Here is a 23,356-nt window from a genome sequence, read left to right as displayed (position 1 = left end):
TCTGCTGGGTTAAGAGTATAATTGGATAGATTAACAATATTGCTGGGTGGGTTAAGGGAACCATTGCTGTGGCCCCTTATGGCATGTAGTAGTTTAGATAATTCAGTGTCCTTTTTCTTTTGTAGAGAAGCAAAGTGTGTGTTGTAAATGGCTTGTCTAGTTTTAGTAAAGTCCAGCCACAAGGAAGTTTGTGTGGAAGGTTGGTTTTTTATGAGAGTATCCAGTTTTGAGAGCTCATTCTTAATCTTTTCCTGTTTGCTGTAGAGGACGTTGATCAGGTGGTTCTGCAGTTTCTTTGAGAGCGTATGGCACAAGCTGTCAGCGTAGTCTGTGTGGTATGTAGATTGTAATGGATTTTTTACCTTCAGTCCTTTTGGTATGATGTCCATCTGTTTGCATTTGGAAAGGAAGATGATGTCTGTCTGTATCGGTACAAGGTTTTTCATGAAGTTGATAGATTTCCACTCCATACGGCTAAATGCAGTGCCTTGCATAATGACAGGTTTCAGAATAGCAGTCGTGTTAGTCTGTATTCGCAAAAAGAAAAGGAGTACCTGTGGCACCTTAGAGACTAACCAATTTATTTGAGCATAAGCTTTGGTGAGCTACAGCTCACTTCATCGGATGCATACTTGCGCTATATTGATGACATCTTCATTATCTGGACCCATGGAAAAGAAACGCTTGAGGAATTCCACCATGATTTCAACAATTTCCATCCCACCATCAACCTCAGCCTGGACCAGTCCACACAAGAGATCCACTTCCTGGACACTACAGTGCTAATAAGTGATGGTCACATAAACACCACCCTATACCGGAAACCTACTGACCGCTATTCCTACCTACATGCCTCCAGCTTTCACCCAGACCACACCACACGATCCATTGTCTACAGCCAAGCTCTACGATACAACCGCATTTGCTCCAACCCCTCAGACAGAGACAAACACCTACAAGATCTCTGTCAAGCATTCTTACAACTACAATAGGTTGCTGAAGGTGAAGAAACAGATTGACAGAGCCAGAAGAGTACCCAGAAGTCACCTACTACAGGACAGGCCCAACAAAGAAAATAACAGAACGCCTCTAGCCGTCACCTTCAGCCCCCAACTAAAACCTCTCCAACGCATTATCAAGGATCTACAACCTGTCCTGAAGGACGACCCAACACTCTCTCACAAATCTTGGGAGACAGGCCAGTCCTTGCCTACAGACAGTCCCCCAACCTGAAGCAAATACTCACCAGCAACCACACACCACACAACAGAACCACTAACTCAGGAACCTATCCTTGCAAGAAAGCCCGTTGCCAACTGTGCCCATATATCTATTTAGGGGACATCATCATAGGGCCTAATCATATCAGCCACACCATCAGAGGCTCGTTCACCTGCACATCTACCAATGTGATATATGCCATCATGTGCCAGCAATGCCCCTCTGCCATGTACACTGGGCAAACTGGACAGTCTCTACGTAAAAGAATAAATGGACACAAATCAGATGTCAAGAATTATAACATTCATAAACCAGTCAGAGAACACTTCAATCTCTCTGGTCACTCGATTTCTGATCTCAAAGTGACTATCCTTCAACAAAAAAACTTCGAAAACAGACTCCAACGAGAGACTGCTGAATTGGAATTAATTTGCAAATTGGATACAATTAACTTAGGCTTGAATAGAGACTGGGAGTGGTTGAGTCATTATATTAAGTAAAACTATTTCCCCTTGTTTATTCCTCCCCTCCTCCCTCCGCCCCCCCACTGTTCCTCTGACGTTCTTGTTAACTCCTGGAAATGTGCTGGAAATGGCCCACGTTGTTTATCACTTCAAAAGGTTTTCTCTCCCCACACCCCACTCTCCTGCTGATAATAGCTCATCTTAAGTGATCACGCTCCTTACAATGTGTATTTTTTCACGGTCTGTGTGTATCTAAAATCTCCTCACTGTACTTTCCACTTTATGCATCCGATGAAGTGAGCTGTAGCTCATGAAAGCTTATGGTCAAATAAATTGGTTAGTCTCTAAGGTGCCACAAGTACTCCTTTTATTTTTATATATCCAAAGATTATGTTAGCTCTGTTAGCCACCAGGCTGCTCTCAGAGAAGATGGTGGCACCCTCTTCTGGCAAGGGGCACAGAAAAGCATGGTTTGTTTGTGGATTAGGTGAGTGTCTCATGTTATTCTGGGCATATAGAAGGGTAGGTAATTTTTCAGTTTTCCTTGTGCCTGCACCAAAAATCACCGAGGCTGCTCAATGGCCAAATTTCACACTCGGGAATATAGAATAGTTTGGAGAGATATGGGATACTTCAATTGTGAAGAATCTGGTAACTGTCAAGGACAGTGATCATTGTATTGTAAGTTCCCCAGGGCATATTCTTTGCCTTCCCTGGTTATTGTAAAGCACTACATACACAGATGATGCTGTACAAGTGATAGTTATTGTATCACAACCTGAACTCCTTTTCCATCCCATTTTAGCAGTGGATAGACTAGATTCATTGTTTCTGATTTCTGTGATTGTGTACTAAAGGAAGCATATTTATCTGATAAAGCAAATCTGCATTTACCTTTCTATGGGAATGTTAACACCACTCTTGCTAGTTTAATCTCATTTTCTGCAGTCACAGCTGTTATATTTTAGGGTCCCATTTTTTACTATTTGGGTGATAATCTAACACCTAGTTCTGTAAATTCTTCTTTTAGAAGTCTCACATTTCTTCATTCATTTTCTTGTGCAATTTGTCTTCTCCCCTGTGGCTAGTTTAACCTTTTCCTTTAAGAGAACCTGCTATTGCAAAATAAGTCTAGCTGTTGTAACTTGTACTACTTGTGTCAGCCTTGCAATAAAACCCACACTCATGTTTACCTCACTGGGTTGGGCTTTTGAAAACGGCATCATTTCATACTCCCTGATTAGGAAAGCACTTACAACAAGTGTAGCTTTGGAAAGGCTCAGATACATTGTTCATGGCTCAAATCACTCTGCTAAAGGACTCTTGAGATTAAATTTTAATCAACTTTAAGTAAACTCAAGAGCAACTGAAAGTCAAGAAAATCTGCTGGTCAAGTGAGCTACGCGGGACTTCAGGCAAGAACAGTCATGGGGATACTTTATTCAGAGGTATGTGGTCATTTCTTATGAGGTATGTGAAACTGTAGAAGATCTATATAGAAGAGATTTAGATTTCCTTGACAGGCTTACATTAGGAATTGAAAACCCCATCTTGTCTAAAGTATAATATTTTAGAAGTGTATAAGGGTACTTTTTGTACAAATACCTACATTACATGGGTTGTTTCATTTTCAGAGAAGAAGGTGTTAGCTAAGTTAAGAGTATGCTACAGCTCTGCATTCAGAGCGAAGCAGTTTGGGGTTCTGTTTGACATGTTAGGCAATGCCACTGAGTGGCCACTTTACCAACTGTGTTAAAACCAAGCCAAACTATTGCCTTAAGGGCCAAATCCAGTGGCCATTTCTCTTTACTGAATGGAAGAGAGTTCTCTCCTCATTCCCACCCACATCTTAGCGTCAGTAATGGGGAGACAGCGGTGGGGAGGAAGGGGGTGCCTTGATTTTAGCAAGAGTGCTGTATAAAATGTATGGCCAAATGCTTTCCATAATTACAGACAAGGAGCTGAATCTCTCCTTTGCTCCCTAGACTCTGATTACAACGGATAGGTTTCTCCTGCTGGATATAGCATAGAACGTACATGCCTCTCAAAAACTAAACTAACATATGGAAAAGCAATAAAGTTTTCATTTAAAAAAGTAAAGTGCTATTTCAAATGAAAGGGAATGAGGCACTTTAATTTATATATAGTTCAGTTGCACGTGTTCATAAGCCAACTAACTGGTTGGACTTCATTCCACTTCAAAGCTGTAGACAGATATTTACAACAACTTCCTTTTAAAGTCTTTACTACTCTGACAGAACTTTCTCAGGCTTTTTACATCAAAAACTGAAAGTTTAAGAGGTTTAATTAGAGCAGAGTCAGTGTAATTACTGTCAACATTTCTTTCATACTTTTTAGTAAACAACTAAATTCATTAGTTATTTTTCCAGTAGAATGTATTTTTAGGCAGTAATTTTCTTTGGAAAGTAGGGCTCCTACATGACTAATATAAATGAACAGTGATGTAAATGAGTGACAAGTTATAGTTTCTGGACAGTTGGGATGCTGACCGATTTTTCAGAAATGGTGTAAATAATTGTTTTATTTTCCAATTGTTCTCTTCAACATTGATTCACACCTAATTTGTAGAATAGGTGTGTCAACTTGAGTTAGATTTCAAGGCATAAATTAATGCAATGGAGTTTCTGAAACAGAGTATCTATGCTTTGTGGGAAGGGACTCCATTTTATAAGAGCAAATGGAAATGTAAGACTATTTCATAAAAACCCCCATGCAATTTTGAGAGACTGTAGTTATCTGTACTCTGGGTCACAGTTACAAGACTAGCTGCATTGTTGTCCCCTCTGTGAGTACAGGCCTCATTGCCTTTTCCTCAGGTGTCAGGCCTTGTCATAAAGATAAAGGGAAGGGTAACCACCTTTCTGTATACAGAACTATAAAAATCCCGCCTGGCCAGAGGCAAAACCCTTTCACCTGTAAAAGGTTACGAAGCTAAGATAACCTCGCTGGCACCTGATCAAAATGACCAGTGAGGAGACAAGATACTTTCAAAGCGGGGGGAAACAAAGGGTCTGTCTGTCTGTCTGTGTGATGCTTTTGCCAGGAACAGAGCAGGAATGCAGCTCAGAACTCCTGTAAAAAGTTAGTAAGTAATCTAGCTAGAAATGTGTTAGATTTCTTTTGTTTAATGGCTGGTAAAATAGCTATGCTGAATGGAATGTCTATTCCTGTTTTTGTGTCTTTTTGTAACTTAAGGTTTTGCCTAGAGGAATTCTCTGTGTTTTGAATCTGATTACCCTGTAAGGTATTTACCATCCTGATTTCACAGAGGTGATTCTTTTACTTTTTCTTTAATTAAAATTCTTCTTTTAAGAACCTGATTGCTTTTTCAGTGTTCCTAAGATCCAAGGGTTTGGGTCTGTGTTCACCTATGCAAATTGGTGAGGATTTTTATCAAGCCTTCCCCAGGAAAGGGGGTGTAGGGCTTGGGGGGAAGACTTCTCCAAGTGGGCTCTTTCCCCGTTCTTTGTTCACCACGCTTGGTGGTGGCAGCATAGGGTTCAAGGACAAGGCAAAGTTTGTACCTTGAGGAAGTTTTTAACCTAAGCTAGTAAGAATAAGCTTAGGGGGTCTTTCATGCAGGTCCCAACATCTGTACCCTAGAGTTCAGATTGGGGAAGGAACCTTGACAGGCCTCATGCCCTTTCCAGCCCAGGGGAAGTTCTCTCTGTTAGATGACACTCTGGGATACAGTACCCTGTGCATCAACTGTGCTTACCCAGCAAGCACAACTGAGCTCAGCACCTGTGACTTTTCCCGTCAGGAGTCTGTGACTAGTGGTATATACAGTCATCAGATCAACCTTCTTAAATCAGTGTACTTATTGATCACAGTAGGAACAAAGAATGGGGGGGGGGGAATTTAAAACAAACATGTCTACAGGCACATTCTTACGTGTGATGGTAACCTGTGCAGGACTAACTTTCTTCAGACACCCCTGGAAGGTACGTGCACACATATGGGTTGCCAGAACACCTGCCCAACAACTACCTCCTCCTTTCAGAGACAGTCCATTTTTAAACTGATAGGAGATCTAAAGGACTATTGTTTCAGGCCTGTTTCTTGTAATGGTATTGTCTCAGAACAACCCCCAAGTGTTTGCCAAGGGCTAGCTTATCTGCAGCCATTTTTTTTTTGCTTCCTGCTTGTTTTTACCAGACAGCACCCTATTAGACTAAGCAGATACATTCATGCAGTAAACATCCCAATAACCAGATAAAAATCCAGTATTCATACGTTAGAGATCAGCTCCATGACTACCACATTCTGATCTAACCAAATGCTTTAAGACTGATGAACAAAATCTGTCTTACTGTCATCAGTATTTTGGTTAGAGAAGTTCAATTTGTTGAGAGCTTGATGCAATACCCAGTAAGTCCATGGAGGGACTCCCGCTGACTTCAATGGCCTTTGGATCAAGCTCTTGAGGATCCATGCTCCCCTTTTTAGATTATTCCTGTTACTGGGGCAGGATCTGTGCTGACCATTGTCTGCCTCTGCACTACCCTTACAGGTTTCCACAACAAATGGAAGGAAGTTTTACAACTCACTGCAGACCCCATAGAATCAAGGGCAGGCAGCGTTCTACAAAGTGGCCTGTTCCCTACAACCACACACAGGGACCCCTCCCAAACATGCATCTGGATCAAATACCATGTCCTTGTGTAAGGACTTCTGCTATTTTAGAGAAAAGCACTTTCTCCTTTCTTGCCTCTGTTAGATGCAAGGGTCAGTCAACATCAGTTCTGTGGTGTCCCCCTTTAAGTTCTGGGACTTTTTAGAGTGGATGAAGGCCTAGAGAAGGCAGAAGTAGATGTTGGGAGAGTGGACTATGGTCCCAGAGGCTAGTTAAGGCTTGGAGAAAATCCAGGCTACTGCTTCTTTGAGAGCCTGGGACTAGGAGCCTAGTAGAGTGTGGGTGGGCAGGGTACCCCTCGCTCCCAACCAATTGGGCAAGCTCTGGGAAGACTACTATATATTCTGTCTCTTCCCTTAGAAGATGATCTGCCTGCTGAACCCTCCTAAGCTGAGGGTGACAGCATTGATTGGGGGAAAAAGGACCAGCTGGAGGGGAAACTGGCCTAAGTTACAGCTTCAGCTCCAAGGAAGAGAGCTCGGGGACACCTATCTTAAGGAGAGGGACAGAGGGATTGTCTGAAGTACAACCCAGCTCCTTCTCTGGGTCGCAGCTTGTAAATGCCTCTGCTTCATTATCCAGGGTCTTCTTCAGAACCTGCTTTGATCTGAGCTCCTGTTGTGTAACAGTGGAGTCTAGTATGTCTTGTGGATGTTTTCAGTACCTCCAACTCTCCCCTCAGCCCCCAGCTCCTGGGTTTCTGGTTTGTTCCCGGCCGCTCAGACTCCAAAGGCTATATTCACAAAAGAATTTAGGAAACTAACTGCCACTTTAGGCCTAAATCCCATAATCAGATCCGATTGGGATTCACAAAACCCCTGCTCAGATGATCCTGAACTCTGCAGGCCTCTAAACTCAGTAAGCAAATGTTCGCAGTGAAAATTCCCTAGGTGCTTATATTTCTGCCTCTGATCATGTGCCCTACATCAGGCACCTGGATACTTAAGCCCAGAATGATGCACAAGCTGGGAGGAAAGACAGGCATTCCTTTGCCGAAATTGCCCATAGGATCCAGTACAGTCTGAATGCTCAGATCTGGCCTACTGGATCAGGCCCCTATAGGCAAGTTTACACAGTATAGCTGGGGGAAGTATCACCATCCTAATCACTGGGCTAAAAATTATGAGGGAGGTGCCCCCTTTCTTGCTTTGTGTTAAAATGGTGTAGGTGCTTAACATTAAGACAGGGTTTGCAGCTGAGATTCCCCAGTGCGGGGAGGCACAGGCTTAGCATACCCCTTGGCTTGGCATCTCCCATTGGCTAGCTTAGGCAAGCTATATAGTGTGCTGGCTTTTGTGAATCCCATTATGAGGTGTGGGTCTCTCCCCATTCACTGTATAGGGAGCTTAACCTAGGCTTTGTGAATCCCAGTGATATTTCCAGGACCCTAAAAGTTAGGCATGGCAACACTGAGTGCCACCACATTTAAGTTTTTGTGAATCTAGCTCCAAGTCTCTCTGAAGTTCAGTGACCTGAGATTCCATCTTACTGATTACCTTCTGGGTCGCGTTCTTCTGGGGTGCTTCCTTTTCCACCTTCACCAAAGTGGCTTGTAGTTCCTCTTTCGATCAGCCAGTTGTCTTTTGAATTCTGTGATTTGAACCTACAACTCGGTACTCTGGTCATGCAGATCAGTGGAGTTTTCCTAAAGCTTCCTGGAAATTATCCCCACCACTAGTCACTGCTCTTCTTTGCAAGACAGACAGGCATTCCCCCAGAGCGGTGATTGTGGCCTTGTGCCTGTATAAGGTCATCTTAATTTAGTCCTGCCAAGAGTCATCATACCAACAACCCAGGAGACTGAAGTCATTTCTCGAGAGCAGCAGTAATACAAGGTTTATCACACTGTTCAACTACTGTGCCTCAACCCTAAAGCAGAGTACTCTTCTAGGTGTAAGAGGATGAAACTGTCTGCTAAGTCCCTAGCTTTTCCTTTAAGGCTCTAATATCTGCCGTTAGCTGTTATTAGTCTTGAATAGTTTGCAGTTTCCCCTGCTCCTTGATTTTTTTCCCCTCCTTCTCCTGTCAATGGAGGACAAGATACAACCTTAAGATCGGTCACTTGCAATTTCTGAGATGGCTCCCTGGCCATCACCTCTCTTGGAGACATGCATCTCTCTCCCATTTGACTGGGATATCTCCAGGCTGAACAGTTCCCTGCCTTCATGGTGTTGTTCTCAGCAAGAGACTCTGCCTAAGAAGGCTGGTGAACTTTCTCTTCAAAGCATTAAGTGTAACTGCTCATAACCACATACACTTCCTGTGCAAGCGTATTTTATTCTTAAGGTAAAAGCACAACAGAGAAAAACAACAAAATTATACTCATACAAATAAGCTTACCAGAGATTACCTCAATCCTAACATGGGCTGTGACAGGAGCTGTCCTTCAAAACCTCACACAAGTGGTTTCTTTATGGTTCCAAGTTCATCACAGCTTCCGTTCAGAACAAGAACAGTGTCTTTTGGGGCCTCAGTAGGGTCAGTCCCTCCGTAGGGTCAGTCCCTCCAACTCCTCCCTAACAATTGGGACCCTCCTTGAACCAGAGGTCCTGTCCATTTGCTGGATCAGGAAGAAAGCCCCAAGGCTTTTTAAAACCAGGCTAATGATGCACAAATCCTTTGTCCATTGGTCCCTGGAGAATCCAGTTCGAACTAGTACGTAGAATCCTCTCCGGGGGTGGCTTCAAAGGGCTGATAATCAGAGTTCGCATACCTGACATTACATACAATCTCACAATAACAAACAATTGCCTTTTTAATACAGTGGACCCCAAAACCATTGAATTTACTTCAGTAATGCTAATCTTATTGCCATAAGATTTGTTCAGGATATTGTCATATCAGTCACAGTACAGACCTCCCTACTCAAGGGAAATTACTTCCTCGTGGTATACCTTATCTAGGGCACTCTCCACCCTTTTTCTATAAACAGCCACAGCTGAAATTTACAAGGTCCGAGACAAAGTAGAAGTGGACCTTAAATAAGCCTGAGGTGTTTTATGTAGCAACATGGTATCAGGCAAGAGTACCAGGAACATGTCCTGACCCTCAGAGCCTGCACTCTAACCCAACCAGCCCCCTTTTTTTGGTTTAAGTCCCAGTCATACATTTGTCACTTTTATCTCATTTGTCCTCTTCTAAATGAGGGACTTCAATCACCCAGTTTTAAACTAGTCAAATGGCACAACAGGACAGTGTCTGCAAAAAACACTCTCTATAAGTCACGATTTTTTTAGGACAGCTAGCTCTTGAGCATTCAAGAGGAAAATGTAGTCCTGAGCAAGTCTTAAACAACACACAGGAGCTAATTCAAGAAGTGACAGTAGTTAAGCCACTAAATAATAGTGGCCATGACACAATTAGGTTCAGCGTCTAAGAGGAGGTAGGGTACCAAAAAGGGCCAACTTTAGAAAGGAAGATTTCACTAAAAGGAGAATGTTAGTCAAAGAAGCAATAAAGTTAAATGTAAAGGAAATAAAATCCCTAGAGGTGGCATGGATGCTGCTTACGAAAACAATAGAGCCTTAGAAGGCAGGTTAAACTGCTGAAAAAAAAGGAACAGGGCAAGCAAGGAATAAAACATTATGGCTAAATGCCAAGTTTTGAAAGACTATTTGAGACCAACTGAAATCCCATGAAGTGAGCTGTAGCTCACGAAAGCTCATGCTCAAATAAATTGGTTGGTCTCTAAGGTGCCACAAGTACTCCTTTTCTTTTTGAAATCTTTCTAAATCTGACCCTAGTGAAGGCAATAAACAGTAGCATAAACTAGAGTAGGCAATATTAGTAGGGAAATTAGAAGGGCCTAAAAGGATTTTGAAGAGCAGACAGAAAAAGGGGTAAAAAGATTCTTTAAGTAGATCAGGCGGAAGAAGGTTGTGACAGAACTTCTATGTCCACTGGATCAATTGAATAAAGGGAGCAGTTAAGGAAGACAAGGACATTGCTGAGAAACTAAATGACTTTTCTACGTAAGTCTTCACGGTTAAGGATGTTGGGAAAATTCCTACCTCGGACCCGCTCTTTTCTGGACTACACAGATTAGGTACTCTCAGGGAAAGTCTTCACAGAGCAGCAATGCATGCTGCAGGGTTATGATTTCTGAAGCACACTAATGTGTTGCACACTAATTGTTCCATTAGACCTGCTGGAGCACACTGAAAGTTCCCTAGTGCACTTTGTACCATTTCAATACCAGCATTCAGGTTGATTCATTGTATTGGGATTGCTAAAAGAAAAGTCCAATATATCCTGACAAGAAATTGTGTTACTTGTATTTAAGCTTCTTGACCCATATTTGCAGAAGTGAAGTGATCCTTTCTTGTTTTCTTTTTTAAAAAGTTTCTATTTTAACCTGAAGTGTGGCTCTATTCTGAAGAGTTACTGTGTAAAAACTGTGCCTTCTTACTCAAGAGTTCTGATCAATGGGATTACTCACTGTATGTGAAAGTAAGCACCTGTTTAGGTGGGTTAGTGGATTGGGGTGCAGCATTTTTCAAGATTGAACTATTAGGGTATATCTACACTACAAAATTAGGTCAATTTTATAGAAGTCGATTTTTAGGCAGCGATTTTATACAGTCGATTGTGTGTGTCCCCACTAAGCGCATTAAGTCGGCGGAGCGCTTCCACAGTACCGTGGCTAGCGTCAACTTTCAGAGTGGTGCACTGTGGGTAGCTATCCCACAGTTCCCGCAGTCTCCGCTGCCCACTGGAATTCTGGGTTGAGCTCCCATTGCCTGATGGGGCAAAAACATTATCGCAGCTGGTTCTGGGTAAATGATGTCAGTCACCCCTCCCTCCCTCCCTCTATGAAAGCAATTGCAGACAAATCATTTCACCCCCTTTTTCCTGGATTGCCCACACAGACACCATAGCACTGCAAGCATCAGATCACCACGGGGCGGTGTTTGATAAGGGGCAGAGGGTCCCGGGGGGCAGTCAGGGGATGGGGAACAAGGGGGGTTGGATAGGCATGGGAGTCCCACGGGACCTGTCAGAGGGCAGGGGTGTGGATAGGGGTTGGGGCAGTTAGGGGGTAGAGGGGGTTGGATAGGGGTTGGGTGTCAGGGGACAAGGAGCTGGGGGGGGGTTGGATGGGTTGGGGGTTCAGAGGGGGACAGTCAGGGGGCGGGGAGTGGGAGGGACAGATAGGGGGCAGGGCCAGGCTGTCTGGGGAGGCAGAGCCTTCCCTACCCAGGTGTAGTATATTAAATTGTTCCCTGTAAGAATGTGCTACTTACCGTGTACTTACAGCTGCCAGTCCTGGCGCTTCATAAGTAGCACATTCCTATGGGGAGCAATTTAACACATTACACCCCTAGCGGCTCTCGCAGCTGCACTGCCTGGCAGGAGCTTGCAGCCCCGCCGCCCAGAGCGCTGGCAGCAGGGCGAGCTGAGGCTGCAGGGGAGAGGCCAGGGGTTAGTCTCCCTGGCCAGGAGCTCAAGGGCCAGACAGGATGGTCCCATGGGCCAGATGTGGCCCGCAGGCCACAGTTTGCCCACCTTGGAGTTATACCTTAATCTTTCTTTCTTTTCATGGGGCCTGAGCCTGTGAAGTGCCGAGCGCTTCCCAGAAGGTGGGAATTGAGGGACCTCACATCTGCTTGAAAGGGAGCTAACAGGACTCTCACTTCACCTAGTGGGAAGTACTTGGCTCCTCTGAGGCTCAGGCCTATAATGCCTGGGTCACTAACATTTCCTCCCCTCCTTTCCTCAGCCCATTTGCCAGGCAGCTTATGATAATGACTTCAATCAAATTCAACTGCTGCTGGAAGAGGACAGCAATTATTTGAACATTCAAGACAGCTTTGGGGGAGACACCCCCCTAATCTGTGCGTGCAGACAGGGACACAACAGAATAGTCAGTTTCCTTTTGAAATGGAACGCAGATGTGAACATCAGAAACAAGGTGAATGGCAATAGCCAAGTGTCCCAGGATTTCCCCTCTTTTCATTAATGACATCTGATTACATTTTGCATTTAGGGAGTGGAAGAAAATGATTGTAGTATTGCCAACCCCAAAAGTTTAAAAAAAAACAACAAAAAAAAACCAAAAAAACCCCCAAGTCAGACCTAAAAAAGAGCCATGAGATTGACCCCAAAATTGTGATTTTTAATTGGTTCTTTTTAAGCGGTCTCCAGAGTTTTGAACTCACTCACCCCCTAGAGCATATGGGACAGCAAATGAGAAACTGGATTTTTTGGTCATTGTAGCCTCATAGCAATTAATGTTGTGACTCAGCCTGCCCATCAACTCCAGCCACACCACAGTTCTTCACCCGCCTTGCTCCCCACTCAACATCTGTAGCTTTGGAGGCTCTTCACACCCTCCCAGGCCTGGCAGGAGGGCAAATCCGGGGACTTTTGTGTGTATGTCTGTCTGTGTCTCTCTCCCCCCGCAGGTCAGGAGGGATGGCAATTCCAAGGGAGCTCTCTTCTCTCCCTTCCCAGGCCTGCTGTTGCAGCATTACAGAGGAGGAGCAGACCAATACATTTTTCACAGGCGAGGAAGAGGGAGCAGAACTGCCAGGCTCTTACTGCTCTCCCCCACCCCATCCAGAAGCTTCTTTGCCTTCTGAGGGCATGGGGAGCTCTCCCTGCCTCTGCAGCAGCTCTGTTTGGCTGCTTATTCCAAACCCCTCCTACCTCCTCCTCCACAGTCTCACTCCACAGCTACCCCATTACCCCCTGTGACTAGGGGAGAGCCAATGGGATCTCTAATGACACAGATTAACAATTAATGGCACACTTAAAAATGGGGGCTATTCTTGCTATTCTTCCCCCACAGGCTACAGTAACAGCCACATGGGAACTGCAGTGCACTCTTCCCCCATGCTCCCCCTAACCTGGCCCAGGACTGGAGACATCAATTTCAGACCCCAGTCCCATGCACACTGTGCCCCTGTGAAGCTCAGGGACTGTGGCTTTGTGCAACTGAAATGTATTTCACTCAGTTGAGCAAGATACCCGTGTCCTGTTTCAACATTAATGAAAAAGAAATGCTCCAGATATAACGAGTCAGAAAGCTGTGACATTCACAAGGGGAATAATTGTGCATCTAATGCTAATCAGATGTTTCTTCCCTGTTTAGAAAGATCGCACATGTTTGCATTATGCTGTGAGAAAACGGTTTAGTTTCCTTGACTACCTGCTTATTATCATCCTAATGCCTGTTCTGCTTATTGGCTATCTTATCATGGTGAGTACAAACTAAACTAGGAAGACTTACCTTACATTTTTCCATCCTGAGACCCACTGTAGGTACACTGGCTTCCTAGCAGTGGCATACCATCTGTGTACACAAGGCATATAACACATGTCCCAGAAGTCACAAAAACCCTGACCCAAGTGGCAGCCTGCAGGCCAATTCCATTCAGCTCCCCACCATACACTGTGGAACAAAAAAGTATCCTCTGCACAGCATGACCTCACATGCCGCATACACGCAAGGCCAAGCCACAGGAAGGAAGCCATTTCAGACCACCTCAGGCATGCAAGTGTCGAATTACTTGCCTTACTAAAAGCATCACAGCATTCTACTGCTACTGTTTCACTGTCTCCTTCTTAGACTCTCCAATAACTCTGATGTGGGCTTTCACATATCAAGTAATATTCCTTCTTGGAATATGGGTTTATTAATCAAGTTCACAAGGAAACACAGGACCTCCCACTCTGCCTTCCTATATGGTATATCTTATATCTTTGGTACAGGGTCCTTAGTTCTGCTCCTGCTGAGGACATCCTATAGGCAGACTGACTCCCCAGCCTCCCTACATGGCTTCTACAGCTTATAGGCTTACCTCAGGCCCTCTGTTGGGAGTAAGAGGGGAGAAGGCATCTCTCTCTCTTTACTTCTCCTCTGGTCTCTATTAAGTAGCAACTCCAAGGACTATTTTCCTAGAGTCTCCCAGACCACTCCACTCTTGATTGACTTCTCTGACCTCTTGTAAGCCTCTCATGACCCCGTCCCAGTTGGATCTAATAATTGAACAGGCCCATCTGATCCCTAGTCAGTCAGGGTCAACTGGGAGGGTAGTTGATCATGACAGGCAAGGCTGGGCTTGACTCCCCTTAAAGGGCCAGCCAGCCGGTGATACCTACCTATCACAAGCAGGACCCTGTACTGTAGCTCATCCAGAGTTATGAATATACACAAAATAATCCTGCATTGCATTCAAATTAAGGACTGAGTAAGAACTGTAAAAGTGTATAAGGACCTCAGGATTTGGCTCTGAATATAACTGACATACTGCTGAGATAGTAGTGTCACGTGTAAGTGTACTGCACAAATAGGGCATTTCCATTGTTTTGAGTAGAATACCCATAGCTAGCCCAAATCTGCTTAGTAACATGTGTTAGCTGAATTAACGTTCCAACTGGGTTGGACTTCTTCCTATGTGTTTAACAGGTATCAAAAACTAAACAGAATGAAAACCTAATCAAGATGTTACTTCGAGCTGGCACAGATGTTAATGCTACAGACGATGTAAGTGGGTTTGTACAGCCACAGAGGTCACTCACTGGTGTGGTGTATACAACATTCATTTAGTTAATTTAGAAAAAGTACCTTTCAGAAGCTACTAGAAATAGTGTGATGCTTCAGGGGAAGAGCAACCTGTAAAAGGTTGTTTTGATATGTTAAGCTTGTCTGTCACTGTGGCTCACTGTTGTCCCTTGAATTTTAGGGTGAAATTTTCTAAAGTACACAATTTTCTCCCCCTTTGCAGCTCAGATTGGCTTTTATTCAACTCAATTATTGTTCTTGCCTCTAGAGTCTTAATCACTATTGCTCCAGACACAGCATCTAAAACAGATGTGAAATGTTAGACACACTCCCCTTACCCTGGTGTGTGACATTTGACTGTCAGCCTCTTTATTGCTGTGGTAGAGTCTTAGTCAAATGCTGGGGAATGATGAAGTGTTACATTGCCACAACACCCTTAAAGGAGTGCAAATGGCAAAGGAAACAAACCTGAGTTCAGTCACCCATCATCCTTCAGTGGAGTGAACATGCTTTAATTCAGCAGAGGTGATGGAAGGATTCTGTGTGTGTAGAATTGGGACTATCAAGTTTGCCAGTAGGTGTGGACTGCACCAGAAAGGAGCTGACTCCCTAGGTTGGGGGTGGTTAGACTTTGTGACTATTCTGAGTGATGTCGTGGTATGAGCGACTGTATGAACAGCTGGCCTAGAACCCTTTATCCATCCAAAGTCAGGGTAGGTTCAGGTTCTAGTCCTACACATGAACTGTCAACCTGGCTTCACAAACATCCATGGACCTGGTCTGGTGCAGTTTATGGGTCAAGGGCACTCCAATTTTGCCATTTTTTTGTTCTGGAGGAGGGGGATAATTTGATCCCTACAACCTCTTAGTCTTCAGAGGGCACTGGGTGGCTCCTTCTCCCTCCTGGTCTCATCTAGAGACTACCTGGTATACACCTACATCCATCAGGGTCTCTGGGTGCAGTAAATAATCTCTTTCTCTTTCCTCCACATAGAGCAGGAGAGGGGGGAAAGCTCCATCTCTTTCTTCAGCCAGTTTCTGTAACACTAAGGCATGAGCAGATAGTGTCCCATAAGCCTTAGTTATTGATAATGTCTAGGAAAGGTCTTGACATTCAATTGTGGCCATAGGCTACTTGCTAGGGAATCCCAGGTGCTTCTCTAACTATTATACGAAAGCTGATGTGGTATGGCAGGAGCAGGCATGCTTCTCTATTCCTCTCTCTTCTCTATTCTTCTTCTCTCACAAGAATGGAATAATTTCTCTTGTGTAATGAGCTAAGGAAGCAGATGCTATAGTCACTGAGGCCAGCCTTTAGAGGGAAACATGGTCATAAGCTAATGCATTGCAACTGCATCATTATAGAATCACAGGACTGGAAGGGACCTCAAGAGATCATCTAGTCCAGTCCCCTGCACTTATGGCAGGATTAAGTATTATCTAGACTATCCCTGACAGGTGTTTGTCTAACCTGCTCTTAAAAATCTCCAATGATGGAGATTCCACAACCTCCCCGGGCAAATTATTTCAGGGCTTAACCACCCTGACAGTTAGGAAATTTTTCCTAATGTCCAACCTAAACCTCTCTTGCTGCAATGTAAGCCCATTGCTTCTTGTCCTATCCTCAAAGGTAAAGAACAACAATTTTTCTCCCTCCTCCTTGTAACAACCTTTTATGTACAGTACTTGAAAACTGTTATGTCCCCCTCAGTCTTCTCTTTGCCATACTAAACAAACCGAATTTTTTCAATCTTCCCTCATAGCTCATGTTTTCTAGACCTTTAATCATTTTTGTTGCTCTTCTCTGAACTTTCTCCAATTTCTCCACATCTTTCCTGAAATGTGGTGCCCGGAACTCGACACAATACTCCAGTTGAGGCCTAATCAGCACAGAGTAGAGCAGAAGAAATTACTTCTCATGTCTTGCTTACAACACTCCTGCTAATACATCCCAGAATTATGTTCACTTTTTTGCAACAGTGTAACACTGTTGACTCATATTTAGCTTGTGGTCCACTATGACCCCCAGATCCCTTTCTGCAGTACTCCTTCCTAGGCAGTCATTTCCCATTTTGTGTGTGTGTGCAACTGATTGTTCCTTCCTAAGTGGAGTACTTTGTATTTGTCCTTATTGAATTTCATCCTATTTACTTCAGACCATTTCTTCAGTTTGCCTAGATCATTTTGAATTATAATCCTATCCTCGAAAGCACTTGCAATCCCTATCAGCTTAGTATCGCCCGCAAACTTTATAAATGTACTCTCTATGCCATTATCTAAATCATTGATGAAGATATTGAACAGAACCGGTCCCAGAATGGTCTTCCAGCATGTTGTACAACTCAGTTTTTTAAAATCTGTGAAGCTTACTTTGGATGCTAGTAAACATGTCTAGATAATACATTCACCTGGAAAAAACCAACATACCTGTCCAATTTTTTTGAATTTTCATATTTGATAGACATACCTGGTCTGTTAAGTGTATGACCACTCAATTTAGTAAAAATCACAGAAATGGCATATCAGGGGTAAAGATTCTCACTCTGTAACATGGTAATGCCCTGTTAAATAGAGAGATCCAATGACTACTGTGTAATGTTTCTCTAATTGTTGTAATGATTATTGTATTGTGTCTTGATATTTACAGGGCTAGGATTTGTAAAACTGTTAAAATTTCCTAAATACAGAAATAGTTTAAAAAAAAAAAACCCCACCAACCACAACTTCCTAAATTCACAGGACTGGACACAAACATGAAGTGATTCTCCTCTACCTCGGCTACTGCCTAGCTATGTTTACTAGCATGCAGCGTAAGCTTTGCTGTAGCAAAGCTGTACACAGTTAGGCATTGCTCTGCATTAGGGGGTTGTGGGGAGGATGAGGAGTTGTACTACGCTGGGGGTAGGGGAGGGAGGGTTGTGCAGCCTGGTTTGTAGGTAGATGTGCTTTAGGATAGCAATGCAGCCTGAACCAGATCCCTCAATCTCTATATTCTCAAGCTTTGCGGAGACTGATGTCTGGGCCCTGTATCTAGATTGTTGTTTTGTGGCTTAGACCCATCTCTGGTAACAGTAAAACAATCAATCTTGTCACTCCATCACATTTTAAGTGCCTTCTGCCCTGTATCACATATGGCTACATATCATCCTTTTTCAAGAAACACACAAAACAACTTCCAACATCCAAGTACCATTGGCAGGTGGGCTGATGAAACAAAAGATAAATGTCTGTCTAAAATTTCTGCTTCAAGCGTGGTAAAAGTAAACTCTACCTGGATTCTGTTTACTTTCAGTCTGGTAACACAGCCCTTCACTATGCCTGTGAAATGAAAAATCAGTCCGTTGTCCCTCTACTACTTGAAGCCCATGCAGACCCTTCTATAAAGAATAAGGTAAGGAGATAATAGCTGTGTCTGTGAGCATTGCGCTGCTAAGCTTCCAGAAATCAGGTGGCTGGCACAGGAGAATGCTCCCCAAGAGTGGATTCACTTCTGGTGAAGAAGAAAGAAATATTTGCCCCACTGCCTTCCTGGGGGGAGAGCAGCATTAAACTGTAAATAGCGCATGGTTGGAGCTGTGCAGGCTACTTGGGGGATGTATTGAATCAATGCATCTCCTAGGGGTCTTCGCCATGCCCATGCCCCTGTCAGTCCAGCACTACCCACTTCCAGTTATGATGGCTGGTTGCAGGCCCCCTGGTGGAATGAGATATGTGGGTGTCCTCCCCAGGGCTGATGGGAGCCTTACACTGGCAAAACCTATTGTGCAAGGGGCTGAATTGGCAACTTCCTTTCCCAAAGGAGGCTCATCCACCTCTAATCAAATGTCAAAGGAAAGAACTAATTTCCTCACTACATACCAGAGACATGAAAGAACCTTGACAACACTGCAGTTCCTTCATTTACTATTGCTTCGACCCCGACTTCTGACATCAGCCATGTTGATTAACAGAATGGATTTTGATGTGATTGAAATAAAGACCCTGACCCACTGACTGACAGGGAGCAGGATCAGACTCAGTTAATTGAGACATCTTTTAGTGCTGGGGATTCTTATTGGTCTGGATCAGGCAATACAAACCATACAGATAAACACAAACTGGCTGATCTGCCCAATGAGGCTCTCAGGTATGTCTGCACTGCAGTCCGAGATGTGATTGCAGCCCACGTAGACATACCCAAGCTAGCTTTAATCTAGTTAGTGGGAGTACCAATAGCAACAAAGCTGCATCAGTACAGACCTGAGGCTGCTCTGGACTCTGGGTATTTAGTCAGAGAACTAATCTGTACCAAAGTCTGTGCTGATACAGCTTCACTACTCCTGGGATTGGTGCTAAATAGATTAACACTACCTCACATGTTTCTACACATGCTGCACCCCCTCCTCTGGTTGCAATATAGACATACTCACACTCAAGTACCTGCTTCCATGACTATTATCACAACATGTTTTGTCTATTTCTTTCAGAATGGGGAGTCTCCACTGGATATAGCGAGAAGATTAAAGTTCACCAACATTGAATGTGTGTTAAAGAAGGCATCCTAGTCCTTAATGAGATGATAAGAGTGTTAAGTAGATTTTTTTTTCATGCCTATCTGGGCACTCCCTGTTGTACAGTACCAAGAATGCACTGGAGGCATTGTTTTTTTTGTTTTTTAAAAGATTTGATGTTTGCTGAAGACATGTACTGTATTATATTTCCTGGTATGCAGTCAGTACATACGGCATATAAAATACATAGCCATGTGGTATGCCTGGAAGGAGTTGTCTTATTTTTATTCTGTTGATTTAGATAATTTTCATATTTTTTTTTTCAATTTATCCCCTTACTTACACTAGCAGGGAATTTTAAAAAGTTAATTTTTATTTGAAATCTGATGACTATAGAAGACATGATTCACAACAGATTCAGAAAAAAATTGTATTTAAATTTTATAATTTTTTTTAATAGATTGCTGGATATATTTGACCACAAGACAGTTGTCACCAGTGGTCTGCAAGCCCAAGATATTACATCTGAAGCTTTTCCTTTCTAAATATTCTTGACTAATGATGGCAGGCCAGATCATGAGTCTTCAGGCATTCTGTACATGTGGAGCAAAGCTGCCACTCCAGGACACCCCCTTATGCCTGGATGTAATGATGCAGCAACTCTACTTCAGTCTCACATGCTATCCTTCAGCCCAGTCTAGTTGTAAGAGTGACCTGGCCCTCTGGCCAGACCACTTTAGAGTCCAGCCCTTTCCCAGGGCTTCAGTCTTTTATCAAAGTCTAACCAAACATAAGAAAACAATCCGACCTTCAGCCTGGCTGGGGTCAGCAGGCCATCTCTCCCTCATATGCATGCCTCAGTTACTATAGTCTTTCTCCAATGACCCCTCTGTCCAGGGGCTGGCACATTCCTCCCCTTACTCAGAGGTTCAGACAGGCTGCTGCTTATCTGGTCTTCTACCTCTAGTTCTCCTGGGCAATAGCCTGTCCTGTCTTCTCAGCTGTCGATTTCTCAGCCTTCTTTCAGGCTGTTTCCCAGAGAGGAGAAACTCCTCCTCTTTCAACTGTGCTCATCCAGCTCTAAATAGATAGCCCCAGCTCTCCCCCAATAACTAAGTTTTGCCACCTGATCTCCATTTGATCAGAATCAGCTGTTGGGGGGGGAGAGGCAGGAGTAGCTGATCCATCTCACAAGGAACCTTTAAAGGTCCCTCCCCCAAACATGCAACAACATAGAACTCTCATTTTTGTCCCTTTAGTGCATTTTGAAGGGGAAAATGAACAAGTGAAATCTAATCCTTCCAAGTCAAGAAATAAAGGGACAGCCTCTCTCCTGTGCCAGCGAGAGACAATGCAGGAGGAGCAGGGTGGCATACAGCTCCCTGGTTCTCAGGTCTGGGTCAGTGCCAATGGTGCTTAATACTAGTCCTGGTCAGCTCCAAATTTCACCATGGCCTAGGATCCTTAATCAAAAATCAGTGGAGGATTGCTATGGCAGACTGGAGTTCTTCCACATCCCTTTCCTCCCCTGCCATACCTGTTATACCTTCAAGTGGGGGCATGGAATCATATTTTGTTTGACATTTAAGAAAAAGGACATTCTTGAAAAACAAGGTGGTAGTGGGAGAGGAGACCATAATAGGAGTGAAAGCTGGCATTACTGGGGGCCTGGAGAGGGGAATGTGATATGCAGTAAGGTTGGAAATGCAGGCCAAAGCAAAATGGGTTAGGGCCTTACTATAGGAGCAGATTTCAGAGTAGCAGCCATCTTAGTCTGTATCCGCAAAAAGAACAGGAGGATTTGTGGCACCTTAGAGACTAACAAATTGACTAGAGCATAAGCTTTCATGGGCTACAGCTCACTTCATCAGATGCATAGAATGGAACACATAGTAAGATATTATATACACACACATACTGATAAGTTGGAAGTTACCATACCAACTGTGAGAGGCTAATTAGTTAAGATGAGCTATTATCAGCAGGAGAAAATACTTTTGTAGTGATCATATGAGCAGAGGCTCTAAATACAGATTTTGTCCATACCTACCTGATATGATAGCCATCTAGGAGGCTTAAGAGAAGTAACTTCCACAGAGCAGCCTAGAAGCCTCAGCTAAGAAATGTAAATGAAAGGAAAATGTTTGCCAGCCTAACATGATTGCATGAGAGCTGACAGGTGTGGGGCTGAGCTAGTGAAGAAGGCAGCCAAAAGGCAGACAGATACCATTTCTAAGAAAGAAAGAAAGAAAAGCAGGTGATATTTGCTATTATTTTGGAAGTCTGGTGAAAATTCAAGAAAAAGCGTGGCTATAATTTTTTGGCTTGTGACTATTTTGTTCTGTGTTTGCAATACATGTGGAGGGGTTAATTTTACTTCTGGCTGCCCTATCCTCTGTGTGTCCTCCCCTTCACTCATCTTTGGTAAAAACAACCACCCAACAAAAATCTTAAAATGAAAAATATCTGTCCCTTTCCATAGTCATTTCATTTAAAAATCGCACTTATGGGATGTTGTTTTCACTATTGCCACCTCTGCATGTTCAAAACTCTCAAGTTAGACACCCAAAGGGGCATGAGATTGGCTTCAAAATCATGAGGATAAAATGACAATTAAATTGTTTAATGTCATAACAGTAATCCAGGCTTTTTTAAACATCTAACTCTGGTTGAGGCTGAGATACCCCTATTGATAGAACATCCCTCCTCATCCCCACCAGTCCAGAAACTATTGGATATACAGTAAGAGAACTTGCATTCTTATATTAGATTGAACATTTAATACAGGCACAGCTAATCCAGGGACATACACCAGGAGATGATTGAGTTTTTTATTTATTAATTGCAAAAATGTCTTAAATCACAAATCATAACTCAAAGCATAAGTACACACAATATATTGCCTTGATTATATACCTGTCACATGTTTTCCAAGTTAATCATACCATAACCGCCCAGTTTCTTGCTGTTAATAATATAAAAAGCCCCACAGCCTCCCTACAATGTTTTTAAGACAGGAGTATGAACAGGCAGGAACAAGTTTAATTTTTCAGCACCTTAAACCCACTGAAAGAATCACCCAGGGCAACAAATCAGAAGTATATGAATTTTTTAACTGAAAGAACTCAAAACAGAATCAATAACTTCACTCACTTGAAAGCAGTAAACAGCTGAGTCTGCTCACAGCTTGCTTGCAGCTGCATTACTGACTAAAGGAACTCACTCCCCGTAGTTAGCTATGCCTAAACAGTAATCCATATTTCAGTTTGTGCCTACTGGTTAGTAATTACCACATCAAAGCTGCTCATGGAAATAGAGTATCTGAATTTTTAGCATAACTCTTGCTACAATGTGGATTGGATGGAAAAATTTATGAATACCCAGAAAGCTGAAATAAATCTTTCAATATGAGCTAATAAAACTTAGCACGTGTAATCTTTTGATCCCTAAAGTTCTTTACAAACATTAACAAATTAATCCTCACTACATCCCTACAAGGTAGGCTATTTTGAAAATAGGAAACTTGAAAGAGAAGTTGAGAGAGTTGGCCAGAGGCTATGAAGGGAATCATTCTCAAGCACCAAAGTCAACTGTTTTTTGACCTAAGCACTTTGACAATCTCTTTAAAAGCTTCCCACGAAAAGCATGCTTTTTAAAAGTGATGAAAGAAACGTTATTGTCTGGAACTGGATGAATGTCATGAATCACCCACTCATAGACTATATGGCAGAGATTAAAACATTTCAAACAAAGTGATCCCCTGTGGTATAACAGGGGGTATGTACATGACTGCTTTTGTAGGTCTTAAACAGATTCCTCTTGGAAATGTTTCAGAGTAACAGCCGTGTTAGTCTGTATTCGCAAAAAGAAAAGGAGTACTTGTGGCACCTTAGAAACTAACCAATTTATTTGAGCATAAGCTTTCGTGAGCTACAGCTCACTTCATCGGATGCAACATCCGATGAAGTGAGCTGTAGCTCACGAAAGCTTATGCTCAAATAAATTGGTTAGTCTCTAA

At 43.2% G+C, this 23,356-nt stretch overlaps 1 protein-coding gene across 1 annotated transcript; it reads left to right on the top strand.

The window, feature by feature from the left end:
• The first annotated feature begins 2,872 nt into the window (after nucleotides 1-2,872).
• On the top strand, nucleotides 2,873-23,198 carry ANKRD22 (ankyrin repeat domain 22). Its single transcript, XM_073353774.2, has 6 exons — nucleotides 2,873-3,133; nucleotides 12,062-12,253; nucleotides 13,436-13,543; nucleotides 14,753-14,830; nucleotides 18,141-18,239; nucleotides 19,315-23,198. The coding sequence occupies exons 1-6, from the start codon at nucleotides 3,113-3,115 to the stop codon at nucleotides 19,390-19,392; spliced, it is 576 nt and encodes a 191-aa protein (XP_073209875.1). The 5' UTR covers nucleotides 2,873-3,112; the 3' UTR covers nucleotides 19,393-23,198.
• Nucleotides 23,199-23,356: the final 158 nt, after the last annotated feature.

The sequence above is a fragment of the Lepidochelys kempii genome, chromosome 7 (assembly GCF_965140285.1).
Source record: "Lepidochelys kempii isolate rLepKem1 chromosome 7, rLepKem1.hap1, whole genome shotgun sequence".
Lineage (NCBI taxonomy): Eukaryota > Metazoa > Chordata > Testudines > Cheloniidae > Lepidochelys > Lepidochelys kempii.
This window is presented reverse-complemented; position numbering and strand designations above follow the sequence as displayed.